The sequence below is a fragment of the Hypomesus transpacificus genome, chromosome 8 (genome assembly GCF_021917145.1).
Source record: "Hypomesus transpacificus isolate Combined female chromosome 8, fHypTra1, whole genome shotgun sequence".
Classification (NCBI taxonomy): Eukaryota; Metazoa; Chordata; class Actinopteri; order Osmeriformes; family Osmeridae; genus Hypomesus; species Hypomesus transpacificus.
This window is the reverse complement of record NC_061067.1, coordinates 5,874,188-5,895,635: the sequence shown is the minus strand read 5'-3', so window position 1 is coordinate 5,895,635 and position 21,448 is coordinate 5,874,188. Positions and strand designations below refer to the sequence as shown.

Sequence of the window (21,448 nt, the reverse complement as noted above, 5' to 3'; positions counted from 1 at the left end):
AAGGTAGGGCATATAAATTGCTCAGGGATATGTGCTTGTGAAAAAAAACGTACTGTAGTTACACTAATTGTTGATTTTTTGCTTCCCATGTAGGGGAAGGTTTGATTCAAACCTCAAACCACCACAAACTATGAACTCTGTCTTGTATCTCAAGTTGAAAGTTAGGTGAGAAGAAAGCAATACACTTAGGACATAAGTGAGGTATCTATTGATTGTCACATTATGAAATAATTGATAAACCTATAAATAATCTCCACAAAGGAGCTCGCTGGATTCATGAATTAATTCCATTTTAGATTGTTTTGAAGTGTGACATTTCGACAAAGAAATAGTTTGCACTGTGTGCAGAGAGACCCTCTGTATAGCCCCTCAAATGCCAGTGTTCCGGCTGTGTAGCTAATCTATTCCCAGACAAACAAAAATGTTGAATGTCGCTGCACACACACACACACACACACCGTTGCGTACACATACACAATTTCTAAAGCTTGCTCTTTCCCACTGATTTATAAACACACCCACATACACACACTCACACACACACCACTGCTGCTGCAGTGGGGGGCATGTGAAAGGGATAGAAGGACTAGAATGCTTTGCTCTCTTCATTCAACCAAATAATCCAACATTAGTAATCTCTGCTCTCCAACCCACACTAGTGCACTCACACTAGAAATCTACAACCAACCCACATGGAGACACACTGTGGCGATAGAAAATGCAAGGCGCTTTAAACTTGTAATTTATTTCAGCATGCAGCTCTTTACATTCTCCTTTTGTGACACTTAAGGTCAGTGCGTGCACATGCCATACTGGGACATTTATTCCTGGGCGCCAGCGACTTTTTTCATAGCGTTTTGCCTTTTTTGTGCGGCCGCTCTCTGAAAGTAAAGGCGCCGGTATCACTCTCGCTCCTTAGGCTAGCTAGCCACTTAGAGTTAAATCTGTCCGTAAACGATAAGATAATATGAGATTAGACTTTGAATAATCTCTTTGAAAAGTCTAAAACAAGTTATTTAGTGCTTTTTTATTTGATGTCATTTTTATTGAGTTACTATGAACGTAAACTGAGATAAAGATAAATCGAATCGTTTAGTATGGCGTTGTCATGACCTCCAGTTTTGTAATGTCTTTATGCTATTTGTTTTATTTTTTTGTGAATGAACACACAAAGCGAGTTCATTCTGCAGCAGAGGAGTGCGCTTCCTCAAGAGAGGAGAGAAGCGGTGTCTTTGAAGCACTCTGATTGGCTGTCCCACAGGATGCACAGGTGCCGACAGAAGATGGGATCAGAAGCTGGAAATCTACGTGGCGATAAACGGAGAACGTTGCGTGCCTGCCATTATTTTGCATTTTCTACCGCCTTTTGTCTTATGGCCACCCAGAGAAAATAAATGTGCACCGCTCTAAACACCGGGAAAACTGAGATATGTAAATCTCCTCACCTCGCCCGGTCTGCGCCGTCTTGTAATCCAAACCTTGTGATCACTCAATGGTGCCTGCGACTGTTTGGGGAAAATAACCCGAAGACATTGCAGCGCAAGTGACAAAAGGACTAACCTAAAGGAAGTTTAGCACTGCATATCAGAGCGCATCAACCCACGTTTTGAAATCATTGACTGGGATAAAGCGCTGTCTGGAGACTGTTGCTGGCGGTCATCTGGTGCTCATTGATTGCGTGTAAGTGTTTGCTAGACAAATGAACTTATGGCTGTTAACCTGTTGTTAGATCGCGTCTTTGGTTGTAAACATTGACAGCAAATTGACGGAATGTTCTGATTCAACGTATAAATACAACTTGACAAGAATGCTAGACTGCAAAGCAGCTGTGTTGTGTCCGATAGCCCGTTAATGCAATTATCTGTGTGTGACCACTCCGTATCATGCATTTTAATCATGATTAAAACAATCGCTTGCTCTGTTGCAGATAAGAGTTTTAGACGGAACGAAGCAGTGTATCAGAACATTATATATTTAACAACAGACACAACCTCCTTTTCATAACATTTGCTAGACTATGTTCTTATTGATAATCTGTTTTGATAAGCCAGCAAACGTGGCATGCAGTCTGAGGCGGTGAATGGGCTAAACACAAAATCACCATTGTTAAAATTATCTTTTGCGCCTAAGAACCTTCTAACATAACATTTATTCGTAAATAAAACCCGGAGGTGACCAGTCATCAGTCTAATCAAATGTTGTTACAATACATAGACATGTTAGTTATCATGGTTTCAACGGAGAGGAAATGAGGACAGTTTTGTATGTGTCCTTACACCTGCATTCACATAATGACGTGTTGGTCATTCTAAACAAGGCTATTTGGACACTGAGCTGCCAGACCTCAGAAAGGTAATACAACCATGAAAGGATATGCAGGGGAATGCAGAACAGTCTGGAGAGTTTATACAGATTCAAAGCCCGGGGGGCACTGTGAGCAGGCTGGCTTTATGAAACACAGATTGTAGGCGCAGAGGGGTGGACTCAGTGCAATATATATCCAGGCTAGTATAACTCGCAAGGTGTACCGTAGGATTAAATATACAGCCCAGGAAAAGAATCGATCGTAGTAAAGAGAACTCATTCAGACAGGGCTGTGTGCAGGTTGTGGTTGCTGGTGCTGATGAGTTGGCATCATGGCTGCCTGACACCTGTTGATAAGAAAGACTTTGGCCGTTCAAAGGCTTTGGTGCAAATAGCTTTTATCTCCATAGGCTGAGATTTAGCCATGCATGACAATAGGCTTCCTCAAAGCCAGTTTCTTTGATCTTTTTCGATATGGAAGAAAATGCAATGAGCAAAAACTATACATTTATTCAGTCTGCATATCACATCATAGGTCACAGCAGCAGTAGCAGCATTGAAGCTATTTCTGTGTTCAACAACCTTCCCTTTTTAATCAGGAGCGTTAGCTTTAGGTTAAAGGTGATGTCAGTGATTGTGAGGTGAGGTATTTCCATGGGGGATTGCAAAAAGCTTACCGGAACACGATTGTAAACAACTGCAACCTGTTCTCATATTCTCACCTTAACACTTCCTGTGTACAGGGTGGTAATTGCAAGGCAGGCACCGAGTGTGATAGCACTGCATCAGGCAGTGACAAATGGCCTGGTGGCCCTCAAAGACCTGGGGGGTGGAGGCCGCCGCTGACAGATGGTTGTTCTCTCGTCTCAGGCCCCTTCCTCTTCCTCTTCCTCTCTCTGGGGCATTAGCCTAGTTGAGAAAGACAAATGGCCAAACAGACATGAAAGAAAAGACAATATGCAAGATAAAGGCTACTGTTTCGGGTAGACTATTTTCCATTCCTTCAGTTTTTTTGACGGAACTTGGAAGGGTTCCCCGCGCTTTTGTTCTTTCGTTTCTGTTGTGGGCGCCTTGTTTCAAGGTGACTGCTATGCCATGGCTTGGTCTCTGTGATCTATGTGTGCAATTATTCCAGGGACTACGAACCTCTGGCTGGTTTTTCACCTCTAAGAACACACTCCTGTACAGATGGGTCACACACTGCACCCTCCACAACACTGTCCACAAACATGCAGCCGCAGAGGAACGAATGAGCTGGTTTTTATTCATGAGAGTCCTCCTCGGATGTCTATGAGTGGCTGGTCTGTGAATGGAGGTGGTGGTTGTCCTTCAGGCTGTGGCTAAACACCGATTCTACAGAGAGGCTAAAACAAGCAGTTCATTTAGCGCTTGGCTGCTCATACCCTTTGAGCTCGTCCTGAGGCCTGCTCCATCAGTCCTCCATCTGCTAGGAGCCGGCCCTGGTCTTCACACACTCTCCTGTGATAGGCCGCAGCAAGCAGACAAACGTCTTTGTCTTTGTGTGTGTGTGTGTGTGCCAAGCTGACATTTTCATCCTCTGCATCAATGTGGGTGTTCTTGCATGTGTGTATGTGTGTGCCTGTGTACGTGTGTGAATGTGTGCAGTACTGTGCAGAAGTCTAAAGCACAAATTAAAACAAAATAAAAAGTGGGACGAAAGTGCTGAAATAAATAATGTAATTAAAAAACTACACAAAAGTTGCCACACAAATTCAGAAAACAAAAAATACATTTTTTTTATGTTTATGAAAAAAATCTTGGGTGCCTAAGACTTTTGCACAGTACTGTATGTCCATTTGGCATATATATATATGTATATGCTCTGTATTGATGTGTGCTTCCTAGCTGACACAGGTTCCTGTGTCTGTGTTCTGTCAGGTGCTCCAGTTTCACCCACTTCCTGCTTGTCCTACCCAGCCACGGCTCATTGCTATCTCCCAAATCTTCCCTCATCTCATTGATTTCTTTTAGTGACTCACTTGCGTTTAAAGGTCAGCTAATCAAAGGCTAAGCAGTAAGGGGAAACTTTGTTTACGTCACATGACCCACTATACTGTTGGTCTTGGGTGAACTACCCAGGCAAAAGGCTCTGCCAGTTGTACTCCACAGTACTATCATTAGTGCAGGACAGCTGGGCGCCCCATGACACAGGTGGTTCCCCTAAAAGAACGTGTCTGATTCAGATATTGTCGAGCAATCAGCCCCTTTATGACTGAAGACCGTCACTGGCAGAGTGAATGACAGTGTTGCTGGAACGTCGACCCAATCTCCAATCATTATGCGGCTGTTTAATTCAGTGCAGCTTGTCGTGTTGTGAAGCACTTGCCCACACATCCTGCAGCGCTGGGTTCAGAGCGATGGCTCATTGGTGGCTTTTGTCTGCTGTGTGCTGGTGGGCGGGCTGTTGTCAGTGTATGATGCAGATGTGGTGACATCAGCACACAAGTGTGCTAGGATGAGGAGGCGTGTTTGAGTGTGTGTGTGTGCGTGCGTACAGTCAGGATGTGTCTGTGCATGTTGGCTTTGACCAGAAATCCATACAGTAGATTGGATGTATTGGATGCCACCCAACCTAAAGCTGTGACTGAACATGTGGATCCCACTTTTTAATACTGACACACACACACATACACACACACACAGATCATTGATGCCCCCCTCCCCTTTCCCCCTGCCCATGACACGGCTATAAAAAGCTGGGGCTGAATAATTACCTTCGCCCCTGGGTTTCAGTAATGGAGTATTTTTGCTGCTCTTTACATCAGGCCAGTACAGTACCTCCTTTTCCCTAAGGCCTGGGCCACAGGCACATGTGACAGACCTAGATAGCTCAGCCTAGAGAGTCACAATTCTCAACTGAAGTGCCAAGGCAGAGGCAGAGGCAGGAGGGGGGGGGTGTGTTCTCATGTTCTCTCCGCTCTGTCGTCACTTACATTTACATTTATTCATTTAGCTGGCGCTTTTATCCAAATTGACTAACACAAAAAGGGCATACATTAAGCCCAGCAGGAAATTATGACATTTGCAGCAAGAGTTTGTCCTTTGTCCATGTGAGCAGTCTTAGAGGCGTTGTGGTTTGTGAATGATAAAGAGTGAGACATAGAGGGCGTACATGCAGGAGTTGGGTGGGGTGGGGGGGGTTCTCGTTCAGCTCCAGGTGTTAGTGTGATAGGCTGAGTAATCTAGCTCGCTGGCTAGTAGCAGATGAAGGTTTGTCATTGGGAGCTGCAGTAGTCAGTGTGGGAGGCCTTGTTAATGACATTGTTATGCACAAAATGCAGCACCGGCTTACCGCGATGGTGAGATTTCACAGCTTTCCACTTAAGGCTGTTAAGAACGTGACTAAGTGTGTGTATTTGTGTGCATCTGTGTGTGCGAGTGGGTGAAAACACAGTGTGCCGGTGTATGCAGTGTTGTCAATGGGCTTGTGATGCATGTTCATTGGCTTCACTAGCTGGCTGAGACAGATGATCTCAAGGCTCTTACCCAAGACAGGACACAGTGAAACTTACAGTCCACGATGGAACATTTATCTCCCACAAAGTGACTTTGACATTGGAGACCGGCTGTCACTCTCTGGTCTGGGAGACAAAAGGACTTTCATCTGTCTTCGTGACGAGAAATAGGATGATGACGTGCGTTTGTTCTCCAGACTGGAGGAAGGCGTGCTAGATGGGTAGAGAAAGAGAGAGAGAGAAGGAGGGTGAGAGAGGACAGGAGTGTAGTGTGCAGAGGAGAGGAGAGAGTCTCCCTGTACTACAGGTCAATAACAGGAGAGATAATTGTCCAGGCTCATCATCATTCACCAGGCTCTCGCTCTGAACTCAGTCTCATCGTTTACAGGCCCCAGAGTTAATGGAGCTCTCCATGTCCTCCCTCCTTTCTCCCTTTCTCTCCACACCCCCCTCCCTCTCCCCCTCCCTACAGGGTCGTCCCAGCCTCGGCCCCCAGAGCCTCCTCTGCCCTCTTCCCCGGGAGCAGCCCCTTCGCTGAGCTGGCGCAGCCAGGAGAGATGCGGCGGAAGCTGGACCTGTCGGGCCTGACGGACGATGAGGCAGAACACGTCCTGAAGGTGGTGCAAAGAGACATGAAGCTGAGGAAGAAGGAGGAGGACAGGCTCAGGTGAGGTCCCGGGGGAGGGGTGTGGATTGGGGAGTGGAGGGCAGAAGGAAAGGGGGTACTGGACAGCTGTGGGGGTTTTCAGTTTGGGAGGGTATATAGAACATTTTGAGAATTTGAGTTTTCTGTTATGAAGGTCCCAATAACAAGCTGAGTGTGACTTGCTCAAGATTAAGAGACTTCTGCTGATTTGGAGTGACTGGAACACAGAGGGGAGAGGTTTTAGTCAGTCAGTCACTGGACATCAGAGGTGCTGGGTGTACAAGTCAGGGGTCAGCGATAGTTCTCACAGTGATGTCATGTCATGGCCCCCACTCTCTCACTCCCTCAGACAGACTCCCCACACTTCCCCTCCTGCTCTTCATGGCCCTCTCCTCCTCCCCTCCCCCTCTTCATGGCCCTCTCCTCCTCCCCTCCCGCTCTTCATGGCCCTCTCCTCCTCCCCTCCCCCTCTTCATGGCCCTCTCCTCCTCCCCTCCCGCTCTTCATGGCCCTCTCCTCCTCCCCTCCCCCTCTTCATGGCCCTCTCCTCCTCCCCTCCCCCTCTTCATGGCCCTCTCCGCCTCCCCTCCCCCTCTTCATGGCCCTCTCCTCCTCCCCTCCCCCTCTTCATGGCCCTCTCCTCCTCCCCTCCCCCTCTTCATGGCCCTCTCCTCCTCCCCTCCCCCTCTTGATGGCCCTCTCCTCCTCCCCTCCCCCTCTTCATGGCCCTCTCCTCCTCCCCTCCCCCTCTTGATGGCCCTCTCCTCCTCCCCTCCCCCTCTTGATGGCCCTCTCCTCCTCCCCTCCCGCTCTTCATGGCCCTCTCCTCCTCCCCTCCCCCTCTTCATGGCCCTCTCCTCCTCCCCTCCCCCTCTTCATGGCCCTCTCCTCCTCCCCTCCCGCTCTTCATGGCCCTCTCCTCCTCCCCTCCCCCTCTTCATGGCCCTCTCCTCCTCCCCTCCCGCTCTTCATGGCCCTCTCCTCCTCCCCTCCCGCTCTTCATGGCCCTCTCCTCCTCCCCTCCCCCTCTTCATGGCCCTCTCCTCCTCCCCTCCCCCTCTTCATGGCCCTCTCCTCCTCCCCTCCCCCTCTTCATGGCCCTCTCCTCCTGCCCTCCCCCTCTTCATGGCCCTCTCCTCCTGCCCTCCCCCTCTTCATGGCCCTCTCCTCCTGCCCTCCCCCTCTTCATGGCCCTCTCCTCCTGCCCTCCCCCTCTTCATGGCCCTCTCCTCCTGCCCTCCCCCTCTCTTACTTCTTATTCCTCCATCTCTGCTTGTGACAGGCGGTGGTCAGGGGAGACAGTGCTGTCACATTGACAAGCTTGCCTGGGGGACCGGTCATCAGATCCATTGTCCAGTCTCATCTGTCTGTTTTCTGAAGGCTCAGAGGGACTGGATAGGTATCCTATCAGAGCTCCAGGGAATAAGGATGTAGAAATGGATTTAACAGATCAAACACAAGACAAATTATGTTTTGTTTGGCATAATGGTGCATCTTTGTCCATCTGGCAAACTATCTTAATTTGTTATTGGATGGCAAGTTAATGATCAAAAATTAAATTGGAGGTTTTGTTGTGTTATCGAACCTCCTTAAGCGATGTTAAAGAAAGACATTGTTGCCATGCTTTGCTGGGAGATGAGTGGATGGATGTCCTTGCAACCCTTCTCAGCAGTACAGATGCATTAGTGACATCTAGCTTTGTTTGGAGCCTTGTTGAATTAAACATGGGTGGAAGCTAAGTGCTTTTCAAAGTGTAATGTTAATTTGGCAGTTATTTCAGATTATAGATTCCAGCACACAGACACTTAAAGTGGATTCCTTTATTTCTACTGATTTCGTTCGGTCTTGTTATTTGTTAAATATCGCCTCCGAAACCATTTCATTATCATCAGTTTTGACACACTCCCACAACAACCAACAATGTGACCTTTTTCTCTTTTCTCTAGTCCCCCCGCTCTTGAGATTAGTTTGTGTTTCCAGAGTTATCGTTTGAAAATGTACCACAACAAATGTACTGTTCTGCTCTGTCTTTAACTATCTGGGGTCCAGCTGCTTTGGGAGTCAGAACTTTGCATCTCAAGAACAAGACCACACACATACAAACACCACAGCCTATGTGTGTGGTCTTTTTACGGTTGCCTAACATTAGAAACTACTATAGATTTAATGTATATTCCAGTCTGCCATCAAAGGTTTAACTTTTACTAAAATATCTAATAGGTTATCAAAATGTGTATTTTGTGAGAGTGTGTGTGTTTGTGTGTGTGTTTGTGTGTGTGTTAAAGTGAGGTTGCAGAGCCATTGGTGTATTTTTGCTACTGCATACACCTATTTAAGAAGGATCAGACCAGCATTCATAGTTTCACAACTTTGCTGACTAGGTCAAGAAAACAACCAACAAAGCCTGTTGTTTGCTCGCTGTATGGAGCCATTTACAGGGAAACACCAGTTCTCAACACTGGAGACATGTACATTGTCTGAACATTAATAATAGCATATTAAGTATAGATATAAAAGCCACGGCAGATGGTGTGTTGGTGTTTGTGAATGTTTCAGCCCCCAGAGGGGGCTTGTCTGCCTGGCTGACGTTTGTTTGTTCTCTCTGAGATGAAGACAACCCAGAGGAGTTATAAAGTACCCCATGAATCCTTCTCAAGGCGAATTTACAAGTCTCATCTGGCACCTTTAAACGCTGCCGTTTTAATTTCCCCAGCGTTGCCTGCTGAGAAATTGTGAAAAACCTAATTGATATTGCCGTCTGTCTCATAAATACTGGCCTGTCAGAAACTTTAAATAAGCACAAAACAGTTCTAGTTTCTACAGAGAAAGTTTTAGCTGAAGTTTTAATTAGTCAGCATTGGCATGTACATGCTAAACACAAGCTGCTATAGCAGTGTGTTATATAGTCAGTCAGTGAGGTGTAGCTGGTACTGTACTTGATGGCCATTAATTACCACTATACTTTGCTTGTGTGTAAGTATGTTGAAGGGATGATAGTGTCTGGCATGCTTCAGTGTCATCCACATGCCTTTGACTGTGGCTTGTCATTACTTGCAAATGTATGGAACATAAGGTGAGAACAGACGCCACCAAAGGCAGCATGACAGGCCATGGCTATGGACAAGCAGCTTGTAGCATGCGCTGCCTTCTGTAGCAATACATCTGGCTTTGCAAACCCAGCTTATTATCATGTTGGAGCTTCTCCACCTCTGACCTTATCTCTGTCCCTCTCTCTCTCCTTCTCTTTCGCTCTCTCTTCCTCTCTCCACTGTCCCTCGGCTGGAGTGGCCTTCATTAGAGCAATGGAAAGAGCTGAGGTTGTGAGCTGAGGCTGAGGCTGGGAGTAATGCTGAGGCAGACTCAGAGGCCGAGTCTGGGGGTAAGGCTCAGCCTGAATCAGAGGCTGAGGCCGAAATCGATGCTGGAAAGCTGTAACAAACAGCCCAATGAGTGTTACTTATTCTGTAATGGTGCACATTGTGTTACCTGAACGCTTGAATTTTCTTCGGAATCAGTCATATTAATTGAATCGAGCAATGACTACCAAGGGAAGGAATTAGACAAAAATTATAAAAAAAGAACTGAACACCCAGCTCTCTGTGTGTGTGTCTGTGTGTGTCTCCGTGTGTGTCTCTGTGTGTGTCTCTCTGTGTGTCTGTGTTCCCATGCCTCGTTCATGCTGGTGCTCAGCACTAATTACCTCAGGAGATGGGGAGATCTTCCACAGAGCTCTCTCTGTTCCTGACATGATAATGCCAATTACTTACTACTACTTTCACTCCTGGCTCGCTTCACTTTCCCATTAGCCAAGATTTGACAAGTCTATCTTTATCATGCAAAGGCAAGGGTAGAGAGGGTGCATCACCTTTTAGTGAGCCAAGTCGGACGTGGAAGGTAAAAATAGCTCGGTAATTGAACAATGTTCTGCTTCTAAGTTGCTGTCCCTTCGTCCCATTGTAGAATAATGCTCCTTCCGCTGTGTGTCCTGGCTCAAGCATGTTCTCTCTCTCTCTCTCTCTCTCTCTCTCTCTCTCTCTCTCTCTCTCTCTCTCTCTCTCTCTCTCTCTCTCTCTCTCTCCTCCTCCCCCCCCCCACCCCTCTATCATAAGGAGATTACAGACTTGTAGCTGATTGCTGAAGGGTGTCGTTTTTAGAGCTGTGGTTTTAATTGGTCACAACCCTCAGTGTAGGTCTTCAGTGATGAGACGGTAGTAAAACTGCCCGCTATGCTCAGACAAACAGGCAGCCTCGTCATCAGACAAGGCTTTGTTAATGATGCGTCGAGCCATTTATCACACCAGGGGGTGTTGAACCGTCCTACAGAGACATTTGCCTTCGTCACTTCTCTCCCCAGAGTGAATGTGACAGAATGTTGTGATCGACTGGAGGTAGCAGGTGTTAGAGATTGAGGCTGTAACCTTGTCAACAGAGACAGCCGGGGAAAGGCCTCTCCATGAAGGGGAGGCCTGCCCTCTGTTTCCTGTGGCGTTCATCCCCTCACCTCTCCACAGAACCAGAGGCCAGCCATCCTTCCACTTCAGTTCACCCCAAATCAGCCTGCAAGCCACTCATTTCACAACACAACTCATTCACTTACTGACTTATTAAACAATTATGTAAAACACCCCATCTCTTTTTCTCCCGAATGGTTCTCTGTCAATCAGAATTGAAGTAATTGGGTGTCCCGTTGAAGGACGTCCCGTCAGTATGTCTTCATTTCATTAGAGGAGCACTAATGGATGGAGATTAACTCTCGGACTCGCGGCTGTCTGGACACTTTTCTCGTTTCCTCTCCTCTCATCGTTCCTTTAAATCATGTCTGTTTCATCTCTGGTGGGGGAACGGTGGTGTGTGTGAGTGTGTGTGTCTGGGGGGCGTTAGACCAAGAGGGATGACCTTCGAGTAGATGTAAAAACAACAGAACATAAACTTTTCAGCAGTATTGCAGTGGTCAGGTGAAGTTCCTTTAGACTGAATAGACCTATTGTGTTTCACAGACGTGCACTAATTCTCCAGGTTTAAAGCTCTTCTCCATGATAACATGTGACCTTATTCCTCATGAGCTGCTAATCTGTGAGGCCAGCGTTGATCACATACAACACCACACTTTCTGATATTTACATGGATGTTGGCTAATTGGCTCTTGTTACAGGGTATATTTATATATTTATTTATTTATATATAGATTTAGATAGAGTTTTTTTCTTCTCAAGATCCAAAGAGGACAGTGAATTAGGTGGTGCAGGTCGATATAGCCACAGTTCTGTGCTTTGCTGCGGGGCTACGTGGCGGTGGTCTGGGATAAAGTCATGTTTTGCTCCGGGGTGGAGGGGCTTTCTCCATCGGGGATTAGAAGGGGCGACCTGTGGCCTGGGGTGTTGATCCGAGTCGTATCTTAGGCCTGTTGCCCAGCAGTTTACTACACAAGGGATCCCCAATCACTGGCCTTTATTCAACATGGATGGTGTTGCTCTTGTCTGTGGATGTTTGTAAATACAGCATAGCAGGCTTATGACACAGGCAATTCAGCAACCTTTTCTGTTAATCAGCAACATTTTAAGTTACCTACCTCTGCTAGCAGAAAACCAACACAGCAACAGTCTAACAGAGGGATTTAGCAAAGTGTCTGTTTCCTCATAAAGAGAGTGACTTTTGATTATCAGCGGTTGTGTTTTAATTTGCTCACAGGCGTTAATGGTCGTTAGGGTGATCGGCGTTGCTGCATGAGCCTCCTGATTTCTAATTAGGCTCTAATATGACCCAGACGAGTTGATGTTTAATATGTTTAATACCGTCAGAGTTTAATTAGCAGACCGACAGTTAACCTCCACCACGGTGATTATGCATGCGTGTGCACGCTCAGCCAATCAGACAAGGACTTTCATCTAGCTGTCTCTGTCAACACCGAGAACACTGCTGTGGTCAGGCTGGTCTGTGGTCAGGCTAGTGTGTGGTCAGGCTGGTGTATGGTCAGGTTGGTCTGTGGTCAGGCTGGTCTGTGGTCGGGCTGGTCTGTGGTTAGGCTGGTCTGTGGTCAGGTTGGTCTGTGGTCAGGCTGGTCTGTGGTCGGGCTGGTCTGTGGTCAGGTTGGTCTGTGGTTAGGCTGGTCTGTGGTCAGGTTGGTCTGTGGTCAGGTTGGTCTGTGGTCAGGCTGGTCTGTGGTCGGGCTGGTCTGTGGTCAGGTTGGTCTGTGGTCAGGTTGGTCTGTGGTCAGGCTGGTCTGTGGTCAGGCTGGTCTGTCGTCAGGTTGGTCTGTGGTCAGGCTGGTGTGTGCTATGGTCAGAGTGTGTGTGAGCTGGCTGCTTTTCTCTGCTGGTGGATGATTGGACTGTTCTCAGCCTCAGACGCCAGGGCTCATTGATTCCCCTAGAGGACAGCGAGTCAAATGTCACCACTGAAAACAGCTTTTCTGTGGTTCAGTTGATTGGACAGATATCCTTCTCCAATTGTAACTTTACCTGCCTGTGTGTGTGTGTGTGTTTTCATGCATGTGTGTGTTAGGTGACACAACTTGCACTTTGGAAAGAGCTGACTCTGCCAGCTGGTCTACCCTCCACCAGGTGACTTTGGAAAGCCAATCACTTCCGACGGTTTAGCCATGCTCAGCAGAGCTGAAGTGAAGGGCAGCAAAGCTCTGCTTAGCCTTATCTCAAGGCCAGACAAATAAACCTCGATGTGAGCTTCTCTCCAAAACAGGCTCTGTAGCTATCAAGACAACTGAAACAGACTTGGAACAAAAAAAAAGAGTTTTATTTTTATCTTTTAACAAGGTACAGGCTGCCCAAGACGTGGGTCCCCCGTCCCCCCCCAGCAAAATGTCAAGCAGGTTAACGCCAGGAGAGCTAATACGGAAAAGCTACTGTGAGTCATTATATTGTATGTAATGTCCTTGTCTACACATTCTTTTTCACTCTGTCAGTGCCGCCATCTCCCATTTCCCCCCTCTCTTTCTGCTCCTCATCTTCTCTTTCTCTCTCTTATCCTCTCCTATTTCTGTCTTTCCCTCTCTCTCTCTCTCTCCCCCCATCCCTCTCCCTCCGTCTCTACTCCTGTGCATCATTAGCTGGGCTCTCTGAGAGGTGTATGGACAGATGAGATTGATACCCAGGGTTGTGAAGCAGGAGACTGCAGCCAGACTCCTCCTGTCTGAGTCATAACCTTCGCCTCTTCTTCCCCTGACCAGAGACACATCACTCAGCCTCCTCAACGCTGGCATCAGCTTATAACCCCCAGACTCCCCTTGAACACCAGCTTTAGCAAACATGGGCCCAGATGGATTCATGGGGGGGGAAGGGGGTATCCCTGGTCAAATGTGCCTCTTACGGGTGTGCGGTGGCGGGTCAGCTTTTTATTGGGAGCTGTTCAGAGGAGTGTGTGGAGTGTGTGTTACAGCTAAGATGTCCTGCAGGAGTACATCTGGGAGACAAAGAGGAGGAGGACTTGGGAGAACATCAAGCATGTTCTGAGACCAAGCCTGGTCAGGGGATTCAGGGATAGCTTGATGCTAATGTATCTATTTATAGTCTGTGTGTGATTTAATTTTCATTTTTCTGAGGGAACATCCTATTCCTCCAAATGCCCTACATATCTCACAGATGCCAAGATAACATTTGGCCTGCCTTTTTTTTTAAGGAAGCGAAGGGGGGGAGGCGCGGGGTGTGTGTGTGTGTGTGTGCAGGTGAGGCTCCTAGCACTAGTCAGCCGAATCAGGGGTTCCTCAAGATCTCTCGATCCCTGTCTCCACCGTCCCCTATCTCCCTCATTCACAATGCCTCGGCTTTGCATGTCTTGGTTTTTAGACAATCAATTAGTCACCCACTGCAGCTTCTGAGAAAGCTCTTGAGCCCAGCCCTACTCCAGTCAAGAGGATGCTGGCTGGTGTTCTCCTCAACACCCGGGGGAATCTCTTTCCAGAAGAGTTATGGATGGAGGAACTGTATGCCAGGACACAGAGCAACAGCACAGGCTTTCTGCTGCTGCTGATCACTTACACTTGCATTTGCACACAACACACACACACACATACAAAAATGACGATTAAATTAGTGCTGTGCTTTCCCGTCAGCACTGTACTCCAATTACCCAGTAAAATGGCGGGAACTCCGTCGACAGAGGAGTAAATATAAGATCACCTCTACGAACTCTGCCTCTTCCATTTTGTATATGTGAACCAAAAACTGGAAATCCAATCATGGGATTGATCAGATGCAAGCTGGAGACAAAGTAAAAAGGTCATTTGTAGCCTTGACTGTGATACTAACGCTGTGGTTAAAAACACAAGCCCGAACATGGGCCCAGGGATCTGGCTCATGTTGAAGACTTCTCACGCTTCCTTTTGGAGGGCCATTGATTCTAATTTTCTCCTCTGCTGGGTCTATTTAAGGAAGGCGAGGAGGGGGCTGATATTTCCTAACGGGGAGTGTCCTGGACCTGATCAATACCTCCCCCAGGACTAGTCTTCTTTCCACCCACCCACACACACCGGCTGAGAGGAACACACACACACACGCTCTCCTTCTCCCTCCCTGCCTTGCTCTATGGTGTGGTGTGTATTATATAAACTCCACTGTCCCGGTGTCCTGGGGTGAGGCTCAGCATGTGTGTGTGACAGGGACCAGACTGTTGCGGGTGACATTCCCCTCCTTCAGGCTTTACTAACATGCAGTAATGGCTGGATGGGGCGAGGGGTTGGAGGGGGTGTGGGGGTTGGCGCGGGGGGTGCTTCTCCCTGGTCTCTGACCTCGATGGGCCTCGCTGCCAGCGTGTGACTAGCGTCAGAGCCTCCCAGTCGTGGATATGGGAACATATGCTGAGATTAGATATGCAGCTCTCTGGCAATACTTGTGACAAACAGCTGGCCTTTTAATTCCAATTACAGCCTCCTTCAGCGAAAGTGGTTAGCATCCGTTTATGCCGAGCAACTGTAAAGGGGAAAATAATTTACCTATGTGATTTTCATTTTGTTACGCTTGTGACGAAGGGGTACACTAAACCCTGACGGGGGAGGCTGGGGTTGTTCCCCTCTACAATGATGAGGTCGCATTTCTGAGGTTTGCTGCGTCTGGGTGTGAGGGGTTGTCTCTGACAGGGGAGTGCAGGAGCTGCTGTGTGTCTTGTCAGTCCAGAGACAGGATAGGCAGCCTGGGGTGTTTCTCATGTTTTCAGAAAGGGCTGCAGATGCTGTCTGAGCCTCCTTATCAGCACTGCTCTGCTCTGCTCTCACAGCTGCTGCTGCTGCAGTGTGTGTATATGTGTGTGTTGGTGTACAGTATTCTTGTATACAGTATGTGTGTGTATGTTGCACTGTAGTTGAGATCTCATTACTCTTGCAAAAATTCAGTTAGAGCTTTGCCCTTCTGATCCTTGGTTCTCTGCGGTACTATACACTATTTGCCTGTCGCTCTGTATAGTATGTGTGTGTGTGTTCATGCAAGTGTGTAAGCATGTGTGTGTTTGTGTGTGTGTGTGTGCATGCAAGTGTGTAAGCTTCTGTGTGTGTGTGTGTGTGTGTGAGGGTTCATGACGAGGCTGCAGGTCTGTCTCCCACACCTACCATGCCCAGGCAGCTTGTGAGTGTGTGTGAGTGAGTGTTTACAGCACAGGAAGTGCCATGTAAATGCTATGCAGATTTTACAGTACATTACCTTTCCAGTTATGTTTAGAATGCATACAATATGCATTCCTCCGGTGTCACCAAGGGTAATGCCCAGTACTGCCTAGCTTATGTGTCAGCTCTAAGAGTGGGATGTGTTTTGAATAATGAAGAGTTTCCATACCTGTCCATGCATGGAGGTTGTGTAGGGAAGGAAATGATGTGACAAGATTGAAGAATTCACTCTCAGCACAAAAACAAAGTGTCTGTCACTTTCTTCAACAACCATGATCAATCCACATCTGCATCCTGTCTCTCTCTCTCTCTCTCTCTCTCTCTCTCTCTCTCTCTCTCTCTCTCTCTCTTTCTCTCTCTCTTTCTCTCTTACTACCTCTCTGTCTTTATCCCCCCCCTCGTCTCTCAATCTCCCTCAATCTTTCTCTGTCCCCCCCCCCCCCCCCCCCTCTCTCTCTCTCTCTCTCTCTCTCTCTCTCTCTCTCTCTCTCTCTCTCTCTCTCTCTCTCTCTCTCTCTCTCTCTCTCTCTCTTCCCAGCCTCAGCAGCTGAAGTTGCGGTGGAAGTGTTGAGATGTTGAAGCAATCCGCAGAAATATCACGATAAGCAGCACTTTGTGGCGGATGGCTCAGCCCTGTCCTGTAATTCAGGCCACTGATGGTCTGTCAGCCATGAAAGGGTTCCACACTAGAATGGGGCAACTGCACTCCTCTCACCACTATTCACTGCCTCAAAGTGTTTGAGCGGCGAGTTGAGTTTTTATGATGACTCGGCGTAAAGGATCTCGGAAGATATTCTGCTAAGCTTGGCTTGTGCTTTTCTCCTTCACTCTCTCCTTGCCTCCTCCTCCTCTCCCACCCTCCTCCCTTCTTCCCTGCTGGCAGTCTCTGTCTTAGTCCTGGGGTGTGGGATAGACTGCTAATGTTAGCTACCTACAGGATCTCTGAGCCCCTTTTCAAAGGTTCATATCACTACAGAAACCACAGAGGTTTGAAGTTGGCAGTTTGTCTCCCCACTGTAAAAGTCAACCATTGGAAACCCATTCATCTGATGTTAGTGTTGACCAGAAGGCCAGGCTACTGATAGTTGTCACTGGGGACACATGGTGACTATGTTGAAGTGGGCTGAGTCTAAGTAGAGTCGGGTGACGTGGATGCGAGATGCGAGATGGATGGGCCTTGACTATCATAATATGTGTGCTGCATTAGGAGGGGTTGCTAGGTTGTCGGAGCAATGTTAATGAGTTTACCACCACTCCTCGGATGGTTGCTAGTAGCGACTGTGGACAGTAGTTCTGAGGGATTGATAAATAGCTATGTAATGGATTAGTGGGTTGCCAAATTTGACGGGTCTGCCCCGTTGAAATGCAACACCCTATACTTCAAGTTCAGAGATTGTTAGGTATCTTGGAATTTACTTTATCTATATAGCTATGATCTAAGGCGATTAGTGGGTTTCCATATAGTAGTTTCCTTTCACCAAACTTGACCAATATAATCCTCGTCAGTCATTTCTTTCTACTGGGTGGGTTGCCAGGTTTGCAGATTGACCTTGTGTGTAGAGCTACTGTGTAGAGCCTATAGAGAGCACTGTTGTCCATGTTACTGTTAGGTCAGGACGCTCTCCTCCAGCCCCAACTCATCCTTGTCAGTACCTCAGGATAGCCTGTATGGTACCTCTGTGTGGTTTTCTCTCTGAATGGCTGAATTTATAGTTACAGTTTCTGGACTGCCAACAAATTAGATCTCTGCATCATCCAAGATGTCGGGGAATGACATTCCAGGTTTGCAAGGTTTGTAGTCTTTATAGTCTTTAAAAATACAGTTGCTCCCTATTGGAGTAAGTTGTTATTAGTGGCCCAAACATGTAACTGTAACTGTAACTGTGAATGTGCACTGCAGAACATTCAGTATGTCACACTGCATCTAATGCCCTCCTCTGGAATGGGGTGGCACTGCAGGAGAAATATTTAAGCAGAAAAAGATTACCTTATTTTTGTTAATTGCTACCTTTTCCCAGCCTCTTATTTTACTTCTTTTTTTTTTTTTAAGGAATTATGATTACATTTGCGATCAAAAGACTTCTACATGTACAGTTACAATTTACATTTTTTTTTTTACCATGGAGTGAATATTTGTTGGGATGATTCTTATTCACTGTCTCTTGCCTGTTATCTATAATGCAACTCCTCCTCATCAAACATCAATGAAGCTTCTCAAAATGGAATGTCTGGCTATTTGACAAAGACATCTTCCTGAAAAGTTAATGAGTCACAATGTAATGCTTCCTCCCACGGGTGTGTGTGTGTGTGCGTGTGTGTGTGTGAGGTTTTCGGGAATATAATGGAGGTTTCTCCCAGCTTAAGGGACCTGGCTTAGGCTCTCTTGGTGGAAACTAATCAGCTCTCCTAACTCTCAGCCTTGTGAGAGTTCACACACACCAGGGCTTGAACACACACCTCATTCAGACACACACACTCACACACACCCTCAGATAGATACAGTGCAACAAACATGTTGTAGTTCCCCAACAAGCTTTTCCTCAGGTCCAGCATCTGTGTGTGTGTGTGTGTTTCATGTGTGCCCTTCTGATTGAAAAGCAAGGAACACACAGGTTGGAAAATGGAGGAAATTACAGTTCTCTCTACCAGTGTTCCCATCATAAGCCATAAGTGTATATGGCTGACAGTAGCAATATGAAGTATTTCAGTCAATCATCAGCCTGACTCCAAGTCCCTGAGGCCCACAGTCATTTCAGACTCGTTTGCTGTTGCTGAGATCCAGCCTTTACTGAACCATACAGAAATGCGGCACCTTGTTCAACTGTAAATGCTGTGCGGCTGTGCTGTAACGCGTTTGGTACCAACACCAGTTAGAGGTGATTGAGGTGATTGATTGTCTTTTGCAGCTGAGAGCTTGCCCTGTAAGCGTTTCATACTTGACTGAGTCAGTTGAAGCCAGTGCACTTTGGACTAGCACACAGAGATGCAGGCAGAGACGTGTGTTTGTGTGTATGTATGTGTGAGTAGGCATGTGTTTCTGGTTAGATCATGCAATGAAGAGAGATAGATTAATGAGCTTGTATTGTTATGCTACCAGTTATGCACTGATTGTGGATCAAGCTCAGTGTGTTAGTGTGTGCGTGTGTGTGTGTGTGTGTGGAGTTGTTCTCTGGCTGTTAACAGGGGCGTGATGACACGGCTGCTAGGACATTACAGGAATGTTGCTCTGCTGTCCTCAGAACACAAAATTATACACACACACATGCGCACACACACACACACACACTCACACAAACACCAATCTGCTCATGCCTACACTTCCACCACCATGATTACATTTTTACTTGTCAAAGGAATTATGTACAATATTTCATTACAATTTCATAGATTTTTCTCAAATGTGTTATTATGATGATAAATTATGACTTTTACTATTACAGATGGTTTAGTGCCAGTTTAATCATTTTTTATCATGTCATGTCCTGTCCTTTCATGGGTTCCTCCTGGCTGTAGCAGCATGTTACTATGAGGGGCTGATCAGATCCTATATTAAAAACAGCATCATGCTCCTTGTGAAGTGCTTATAAATAATTACTCCTGACATTTTCTCAGCCTTCATTTCCCCCAGCTCCATGGCTGTGTGCTTGACTAAAGCAAGACTCAAATACATTCAAATTAGCTTTTTTTGGTGATACATTCTCGAAGTCCCATTGATGAATATTACATGCAGTATTCATAGAGCTGTTTCCCCTCCGTCTGATGCAGTTAAATGCCCTCTAATTGTGGTCTGATCTTTCTCGGTCTCTTAGGAACTGAAATGTTGGCATCCGCTGTTTTGGAGACAGAAGCCTTCTGATCACATTTGAACAGAAGGGTGTGTGAACAGCAGTCATCTTCAAATAATGACCTTCATATATACATGAACAATACTTTTACAGACCATGTTAAAAAACATTTAATATCAGCTATTGGGTCCATCAGTAAGACTGCGGTCTGTAGCATGGTGGGACTAAGCTGGTTTTTGTGTGCTGGAAGCTGAAGCCTGGTACTGCAGCAGATCAGACTCATCTTCACTCCAACACCCAACACACAGTGCAGAAGCCTCCTGGTCTCAGCTCCCAGGAGCTCTTTACATTGGGACAACCTTCTAGAGGATTCTTGCTTTAACTAGGATTTTCCTCTTTGTAGGCAATTTCTATATGCTTCTAGAAGGTTCTCGCTTCAACTCATCATCATGAAAATACAAAACTACTGTGTACAAATGCCATATTGTGATGTTTGGATTTTATACAAACTGCAACAACATTGTGTTTTGTTTACTGTAGGAAGTAAATGTTTTCTGTTTCCTTTTGATTAGACTGAAGCGGTTACCTTTATAAAGCCTTGCTGTAGCCTGTACAGACACGACTGGATCAAACCGGTATAATGTGTGTGTGTGTGTAAGCATGCGTGTATTCTAAGGCCAGAGCTGTGGATCGTCTATCAATAATATTCAGAGTCATTACCGTGGCAACATCACGGTGTTTTAAAAGTGGACACATTAATTACTCACCCCCTGGTCTCCGACCCCCGGAACGTGTCCCGCCAATCAGCAGGAGTTGCCATGGCAACGGCCGATGGCGCTCCACGTGACCTGTTAATGAGGTACAATTGTCTGGGTTGTGATTTGGGATTAGAGCCAATCAGCATGTGTGACACGTACAGGTGCGCGTGACTACGTACGCTCTCCGGTGCTCTGAGGTGCCCCCCCGTTCTCCCTTATTGCCTTCATATTGCAAATTAACGACACGCCGCACGTGATTTGCAAGCCATTTATTATCGTTCTTATGAGCATTTGCCCATGTAGTGGGAGGAGGGGCGGGGGGAGGGAGGGACATGACTGGAGTGATCCATCAGGGGAGCCGTACGCTCCGTGTGATTGGTGGAGAGCTGGCCATGTCGAGATTGGATCCGAGTATGCACGTTTCTCATAATGGTAAGACGGATGCACGCGGATGCCCTGTGTGTCTTTCCTGGTGTCGTGTCAAATTGTCGATCTTATCCACGGCCGGCGCTGCACAGAAGTGGGCCGTGATTCGGAGGAGAGACCTGTGTTCAATCAGGGCCTGGCGCTGGGACAGAGACGGGTTCCCTAGCTCTGCTGCTGCTCCTCACCATGCTGGCCCAGCCAGATGAGGGAGCGCAGCTTCACCCTGAGACAGAAACCCAGTAGATCCAGGACCTCCTGTGATGGGAGACCTACGCCCGCCTACAGAGCACACAGACTGTGTTGGGATGTTGGGAATGCAGGAGTTATCCAAATAGGGAAGGTGTCCTGCTAGAGATAATGTCAGAGCCAAAGCTAACAGAGGAGTGCATACTATGTGTGCCCACGTGTGTGTGTGTCTGTATGTGTGATGTGATGTTGGATTCAGT

General features: G+C 47.0%; 1 protein-coding gene across 1 annotated transcript in view; it reads left to right on the top strand.

Annotated features, from left to right (window-relative positions):
* Positions 1 to 1,617: 1,617 nt before the first annotated feature.
* Positions 1,618 to 21,448, top strand: part of myripb (myosin VIIA and Rab interacting protein b) — a 65,599-nt gene continuing 45,768 nt past the window's right edge. Inside the window, exons 1-2 of the mRNA XM_047023929.1 lie at positions 1,618 to 1,680; positions 6,253 to 6,447. Of these exons, the coding sequence (XP_046879885.1) occupies positions 6,338 to 6,447 (110 nt within the window). The 5' untranslated portion in view covers positions 1,618 to 1,680; positions 6,253 to 6,337. The remainder of the gene's footprint in view (positions 1,681 to 6,252; positions 6,448 to 21,448) is intronic.